The 8,847-nt window shown below is 14.9% G+C and overlaps 1 protein-coding gene across 1 annotated transcript; it reads right to left on the reverse strand.

Annotated features, from left to right (window-relative positions):
* Positions 1 to 4,797: 4,797 nt before the first annotated feature.
* On the reverse strand, positions 4,798 to 5,641 carry PGAL8A_00181100 (conserved Plasmodium protein, unknown function; the record flags this gene model as incomplete). Its single annotated transcript, XM_028670493.1, has 4 exons — positions 4,798 to 4,984; positions 5,081 to 5,113; positions 5,330 to 5,373; positions 5,591 to 5,641. 4 exons carry the CDS (start codon positions 5,639 to 5,641, stop codon positions 4,798 to 4,800), a joined length of 315 nt encoding a protein of 104 aa, XP_028527240.1.
* Between the last annotated feature and the right edge of the window lie 3,206 nt (positions 5,642 to 8,847).

Here is an 8,847-nt window from a genome sequence, read left to right on the forward strand (position 1 = left end):
CCTATAAAGGCGATGAGGAACAATCGGTCAAGTATTAGCTACAGCTTTTCCGTAGTTATCCTTATAAAAAAAATGTCAAGTAGATTATAACTGTTTTAATGAGCCGTTCGCAGTTTCTATATAATAAATATATATATACTTTCACTTGCATGGCTTAATCTTTGAGACAAGCATATGACTACTGGCAAGATCAACCAGGTTACTATATATATTATTAAATTAATACTTAATCTATAAATAAAGGAAAATAATAATGCTAAAATAGCATTATTTTCTCTATATATATAGTAAGTATTAATAATAATATATTTATTTATTTATTGTTTTATTAACATTATTGTTAATTTACTATTGATGTTTTATTATATTACTTTTTTTAACATAAAATTATATTTTATATACATTATAATTTTATGTAAAAAATTATTGCATCCAATTAAATGTAAAATTAAGAAGATTTAATTTTACTAATTGTGATGCTTCTTTGTTATTTCTCAATCAACAAGTATTTAATTGAACAGAAATATCTTACCTTTAATGTTATTTATGCAATAATTATACATAAATAACAATAAAAATTACTAAAACTTATTCCTCCTTATGAAGAATAAATTTTAATATATTGGTTTATTATAATAAAATAATTAAAATAATAAAAAGTAGAAGAATTAAAATAATTCCTACTTAAGTAAACAAAAATCTTCTTATCATTACCAAATAAATAAATAAAATTAAAATTGGAAAAATAAAATTATTACTTCATAATTTTAGTAAAAACAATTCCATCAAAACTAAATACTTATGAAGCATACTAATTTATCTACCCATAATGCATGTCATTTTTGGCTCCAGTGTTATATATTTATTTTTGAAATAAAAAAATATTGACATAAAAAATTCATGTTCATGTTATGTTGTTTTGAAAGGTATTCAAAATTATTACTAGATACATAGAGTATAATATATTTATATCATAATTCTTAAGATTTATGTTATTTAATATGTTTATATATACCAAAAAATGTTTTATAATATTTTTATGTACTATAAAAATACATAGATTTTAAATTTAATACAAAATAACTGCATGCACACAGCAAAATTATATTATGATATTAATATTACATTAAAAAATTGCTGCATCAATAAAAAACATTTGATAAAATAAATTGATATATAAGTTAATTTTTGTATTTTTTATATGTATCCATATAAATAATTATATTTCTTCATATATCTTCTTCTTAAACGAAATTCATCAGAAGAAAAATAATTTAAAAAGAAAAAAAATAATTTAAAAAAAGTATGACATACTAAAAATGATAAATTAATATATATAAGTATCCATTTCTTAAAGCAAAAATTGGATTGTTTTAAATATATATAAAATATAAACTTAAAATACTTGTTTTTTAATTGTATATATTAAATACAAAGAATATACAAAAAAAAATTTTTAAACAAAATTTTTCCAATTTCTATTAAACTATTTTTGTGAAACTATATATTTACATGAGATGTAATTTAAATGATTCATCTTTCTTAAAATTTAAATAATTATAAACTAAAAAAAACATAAATATGATTAAATATAATAAAAATTCCTATAAATCCCTAGGAAATTTTTGTAATATGCATTTAAAATTATTCAAAAATTTTAATGCTGTTATGTAAAAATATTATAATTGCCTTATATTTTTATAAGACAAAAAAATATGAATCAAGCACAATTTCATTTTATTTTTTCAAATGATATAGCATTCATATTATACATAAAAATAGAATTAATGATTTATGTATGAACTTTTTTGTAATAAAATTATCTCTTCTTTATTTTATTTTAATATATTAGAAATATAGAAAAAAGATTGATTCCTATGAAAATCAACGAAAATATTTCATATATATTATAAAAAAAAATTTTAAGTTTTTTTTGCATACACTTATCATTTATTCTAATAATAATAAAATTTACCTTGCTATATTTCATAAAATTAAATAATTATTTTCCATTAAATATTGAAAACCTAAATTCTACAGTGGGAGTTAAAATAATATGCAATTATACATTAATTATAACTGTTGTATAAATTTTGCGTCTTTACATCAAATACACGATTTATTTTTCTTCATAAAAATTTAGCATATATAATAAAATATATATACAACATATATATATATAATATTCAGAAGAGTATCCCACTAATGTTCTCAACCCATTTTATTTTTTTTTATATAAACAAAGAAAAATTAAAAAAATCAAATTAAACTATAAATTTAATTTATTTTTTTTAAAAATACCGTTAAAATATTTTACATTATTTAATATATAACAATCATAGAATAATTATTATTCATAATTAGGATATATTCATATTTAAATAATCTTAAAAATTTCATAAATATTTATATTAATTTTCTTTAATATTTATTATCAAAAAGTGAATTTCATTTAATTGTATACATATATATATACAACTTTCAAATGTTAAATACATTAAAATTTATGATATTTTTATTGGTATTTATATATGATTTTTTGTATCTCATTAACCTACATTTGAGTTACAAAAAAAAAATTCTAATTTTTTTTTTTTAAATTATTTGAAATTAAATTTAATGCTACAAAATTACAAAAAAAATTATTTTGAAAAAACTATTTTAATAAAGTTAACAAATATTCTCATAAAAAAAAGAACTCATTTAGGAAATTAAGAATGTTTTAGTATATATGCATATATAAGACAAAATGTATATCTTTATTTAATAAACTGTTAACCCTCATTATATATTGATATCTATAAAATGCCCATAAAAAATACCTTTTAAAAAATATCCAATTATGTATGTGTGTAAATATTAAAATGAGTTAATATAATCCACTTGAATAAACATAATTTGTATATTAACTGAATTTCTTTTTTTAATTAACCTCTCTATTATTAAAAGTTTTAAGATAAAAGATATGAAGATTAATCAAAGAAAATAAAATAATTTACACATTTTTATAATTTCATATATATTATTTTTTTCATTCATTAAAAGAAAAATACCTATTTATTATATAAAAATATTAATTATTTTTGTTATTTCTCTATTATTTATATGTCTAATCAAAAAATAAAACATAAAAATATTCATAAAAATAAATGTACTTACATTTACAATATTAATACTCCCTTAAAAATATTGTTCATTACATGAGAGAATATGCATTAAATATTACATAATATATATGTATATATATATGCATCGTAATTTTTTTCTTATTATTAAACATAAATTAAATTCGTAATTTTTATAAAATTAGCATTTCTCACATTCTAATTATATTTTTATAGACTATTCTATAATCCGATAATTCATACAATGTTGTAATATAATGTCGTAAAAATATGTTGACTTATAATTATCATATTATTCAATACTACTAAATTTTATTTTAATCATATATTCTAAAAATATTTTTTAAAATAAAAATACTACTTCAAAAATTAATTTATCTATAACAGCTAAATTGAACATAGTTTCCAATATTTTTTAATGAATAAAAAAAAAAAAAAAAAAAAAAAAAAAAAAAAAAACTGAATACAAAATGGTAATTTATCATATTTTAGTTAAAATTGAAAATTCCATATAACAAAAATAAAAACATATACTAATGGAAAATTTGTCGTTAAATTAAAAAAATAGAATTTAAGAATTATTAAAATTTTTTGTATTTTTTAAAAATATATTAAATTGATAATATAATTCATGAAATAATTCATTTCTAACAGAAGAAAATAAAAAATTTACCAAGTTTATAAATACAAAAAATTTTTATTGAAATATTCTATTTAATGAAGTATATTAAATAAATATAATTTTGATAAATATCATATAATTAAATAACAAATAGAAATAGAAATAGAAATAAAATAAATATATAGTCTTTGAATATAAATATCATTAAATACCATAGTTTACCAAAAGTTAATAAGTAAATAAAAAGAATGAAAAAATATTATTATATAGAACTATAATTAAATATAAAAATAATTTTGATTTTCTTTATAATTTCTCATTTTTCTTCTTATTATAATTAAATATACTAATTTTAGAAATAATTTTTTCGTTTCTTGTTTTTCTTTTTGGCTCATATTTATCAAAATTGTCAAAATATATTTATATGTGCCTGTCTAAAAAAATAAAATCTACATTTAATTTTCATTATACATAAAAAATGTATATTTATAATGTTTTCTCTTTTTATTTCATTCCTGTCCTTCACTATATTATATAATCATTGTAATTCCTTAGAATATTTATGACATTTTTTCTTTTGCTTTTTTTTTTTTTTTTTATAAAAAAAATTACATTGAAGTTTTATAAAAATACATTATAAGGAAAATAATAATGAGTATATTAATAATGTTAAGAATGGTTCTACACTAATAACAATTGATATAATAAAGATATTAATAATGTCAATGATATTTCTAATACTATTAATAATAATAATTTTAAACTGATTAAATAAAAAAAAAAAAAAAAAATAATTAAAAATTTCATATATAAAATTATCAACTACATAAAACTAGTAGATAATATTCTAGAAAAAAATTTCTTTTATTTAAAACTCATATACATATGTATATTTATAAAAAAAAAAATATTATAATATATTCAACATAATGTTGAATTAACACAAAAAAAAAAAAAAAAAAATATACAAAATTATAACACTTTGAAAGTTATTTAAAAATATATTATAAAAAAAAAAAAAAAAGTTGATGTTTGAAATAATATTAAAATCTAATTACGGTTTCCTCTTCTTACTCTTGAGTTTCTTCCTCTATTTCCATTATCTCTTTTTTTTGTTATATAGAAATATAATTCCTGTCCTTCTCTATTATAAACTGTTGTAACTATATTACCGTCTTCATTAACTCTAGAAATTTCGTAAGTCTGAGAATTTCCCCATGGTTTAGGTGTATCTAATCTTAAATATAAAAATTAATAAATAAAAAAGCAATAAAATAATAAATTTATTAATATTTATTTTATAAAATTTCCTAATAATTAAAATAACTTTTACCTTAAAATACGTTGATTTACTGAATTGTAAGATCTAAATTTATGAGAGAAAAAAAAAAATTATATATATATATATATATATAATAAAGAATATATATATTTTTATAAGGTGTAATAAAATTTTTTTTTCATTATTTTATGTATTAAATATATATTTATGTTAAACATTAATATTATATATATATATATATATATATATATATATATATAATTTATTTTTTATTAAAAAAACACGTAATATTTTAAGTACTTAATAGGATAGATTAAAGATGAATTGTCCTTGATATTGTTGTGCTGTAAAAATAATTAATAAATATATTGTCTTAGATTAATATAAAGAAATATATAAAATTATGCTTTAAAAAAATTATTATTTTTATATAAAATAATAGTAATAAATTTTTAAGATATTTATATATATATATAGAAAAAAAAAAAAAAAAAAAAAAAACCAATAAATAGAAAAATTAATATATATATAAAAAACTTAAGCATATATATTTATACATACATATAAAGCTATCCATGCCAAATTATAAAAAAAATATTTAAGTGAAAACATCTTTGTAGATAATATTGAGATAAAAAGAAAGATTTTATTATTGTTATATAATATATAAAATATGATTAAAAATAGTATAAAATTATTAAAGAAAGAATAATAGAATTTAACACAATTTCTTAGCTAATTGTTAAATTTTAATATTTTAATCATATATTCTTACTTAATGTATATTAAAGTTTTTTAAACAATTTTTCTCAAATAAGTTTTTCATAGAATCAATACAGTTAAAACTTGTTTAAGTTTAAAATATTTGAAGAAAATAATAAAATTATATTTTTTTTTTTTTTTAATTTAATTTTTCATTTATTTTTATGATTCATTTTATTTTTAAAATTTCACTAATTAAATTTTTTTTTCCTTCATTTTTGATTTATTTCTCATTAATTTTGTTTTTTGTGGAAATGAAATAATCTTACAACGTTTCAAGAAAAATGTAACAAAAACCCGTTTAATAAATTCAAATGTATATTTAAAAATTTAAATAACTCTGAAATTGAGAACAAATATTTTAACGAATCTAATTCAAAAGAGAGTCATAAACCGTTAAATCATAAATTCTACAGATTATAAGATCCTCATTATTAAGTATATCTTTTTTGAAATAAAAGTAACTTTTTTCCTTACACACATTAAAAAATTGTTCTTTAATTAAAGTTCCTATATAGCATCAGTGTAGTTTTTTTTTTTTTTTTTTTTTTAAATTGAGAAATTAAAACATAGAATTTCAATTTCTTCAAAAGCCCCTTTAAAATTTATTACACAAAGAAAAAAAATATAACACAAATGTCTTTAATTTTAAAATTACTAATATATATATAACATTTAAAGGATAATTACGAGAAAGAATAGTTATAATTTTTCCGGTGCAAAAAGAACAAAAAAAAAAAAAAAAAAAATTTATAATGCACTTTTAAAATATAAAAAAAAAAAAAAAATAAGGTGAGTTAATATAAAAATGACTTTATTAAACTACTTATTTCATTTTTATAATATTGTAGATTTTCTTTTCCTTTTTCATTTCTCTAATTCATTATCTCAAATTAATATATCTTTTCTATACAAAAAAAAAAAAAAATAAATAACATAAAATAAAGAAATTAAGATGAATCACTATAGATATAATTTCATATTTCAAAATTTTTTAAGATATATTTTTATCTAGTAATTTATTACAAGTTTATTTTTATTGGTCCTTTCATTTATATATATAAAATAGATGTTTTATACTTTATGTTAAAATTTTTATATTTCTAAATTTGTTGCTTAAATAAAACATATATTTTACTTAAAATTTTTTTTTTAAAAAAAATATATTTTTGAATAAACGTTTGAATAATTAAAATAATAAAAATTAATTACAAATTTCTTTGAAATTAGTTAAGAAAAAATATAAAGAGTAATTTAGTATATATTTTGTTTCTGCCTGACTAATAAGTAAAAAAAAGAATCCAAAAGAATTCACAACTAGTAACTTTAGTCTTTTCTTTTAATTTTTTTTCAAGTATTAAAAAAAAATATTTATTTTTTTTAAAATAATTACAACACACATAATATTAAATTTTTTTTTCTACATAAATTAAAGAACACATCATATTAATGTAATTGAAATAAATAATATTGTAAAAAGAAAAAAAATAAGTATATAAAAAAATAGAAATACAATTAAATCATATTATTATATTTAATTTTAAAAGAGAAATAAATTAAAATGAGAAATAATAAATAGAAAAATAAAATGATCTCAACTAAAAAATTCATTTGATTTATATATATATATTCATTTTTTTTTCTTAATAATACCATTAAATATAAAAAGATAATTAAATGAGCTATATAAATGAAATACCCATTTAATTATATTTATGTGTTATAATTTAAATAACTAAAAAATTCAACCTTAAAGTGTAAGTATATAAAATCTTATATAAGTAGAATTTTCTTTAAATTTCCTATCTTTTAAGTAATCAAAATTATATTATAAGAATTTTTAATCTACATTTTAAGTAAAAAAAAAAAAAAAATAAAATAAACTAAGGTAAAATAAAATATATAAATGTCCACAAGATTTATATATTTCAAATTTTATTTAGTTTAAATATATTCATAATATTAACATTTTAATTATATAAACTTTTTACCATAAATCATATAATTTTCTTTTTTTTTTAATGTATTCTAAATTCCTTTTTATTTTTTTTATTCATGAATAAATCTATTCAATAACAGTAAAAAAAATTAATAAAAAAAATTAATAAAAACAATACATTAACTTTTAATTATATATTAGACTTTTTCAAATGTAAGTATGTTCTATCAATAATGTTTTGAAAATAAAATCTTCAAAAATAGTCTTAAAATTTTTTTTTTTTTTTTTTTTAAATATGAAATAAGGAAATTTTCACATATTTAGACAATTATATAATTAAATATTTTTCCTATTATTTTTTAATTATCTTCTTTTAAAAATGAGATTTTTATATATTTTTCTCTAAAAAAGTTATATATTTTACGTTTTCAAAAATAAATTTATATATTTTAATTTTATTATTAAAAAGTAATACAACATAATATTGGAAAATTTTGAAACGTTGTATATAAATAAATATGATATATTTTTATATATTTCCTTAAAATATAATGATTTTTTAAAAAAAATACATTTTCTTAACTATTTAAACTATTTGTTTCATTTATTCATATATATCTTTATATTTAGTAAATATGTATACAATATATTAAATAAAAATATAAAGAAACTTCATATACATTTCTTACTTTAAATAAAGATTAAAAATAACATATAAATAAAATATATATATATATATATATATAATTAAATTTATATCAGATTTTATAATTTTATGTTGAAAACTTAAAAGTATAAACTAAACAATTATAAGGTTAAAATAATTTTAATAAAGTTACATTTTGGATATAATTTCATATTTTAAATTAACTATAAAATTTTATTAAATACTAATAATTTAAAAAAGAATATAATTTTATTTTATATTATAAATTAAGACTTCAAATAAAAAAGAGTAAATTCTACATCATTCATTTATGTTAAAATCAAAATTTTAAATAAAACATATTAATAATGACATTATTATTAAAGAAAAAAAAAAAAAAAATTGAATATTTTTTCAACCAAACCATATTTAAATGATTACACTCATATATATATATTATTACTTTGAATT

Source organism: Plasmodium gallinaceum (genome assembly GCF_900005855.1).
Source record: "Plasmodium gallinaceum strain 8A genome assembly, contig: PGAL8A_v1_68, whole genome shotgun sequence".
Classification (NCBI taxonomy): Eukaryota; Apicomplexa; class Aconoidasida; order Haemosporida; family Plasmodiidae; genus Plasmodium; species Plasmodium gallinaceum.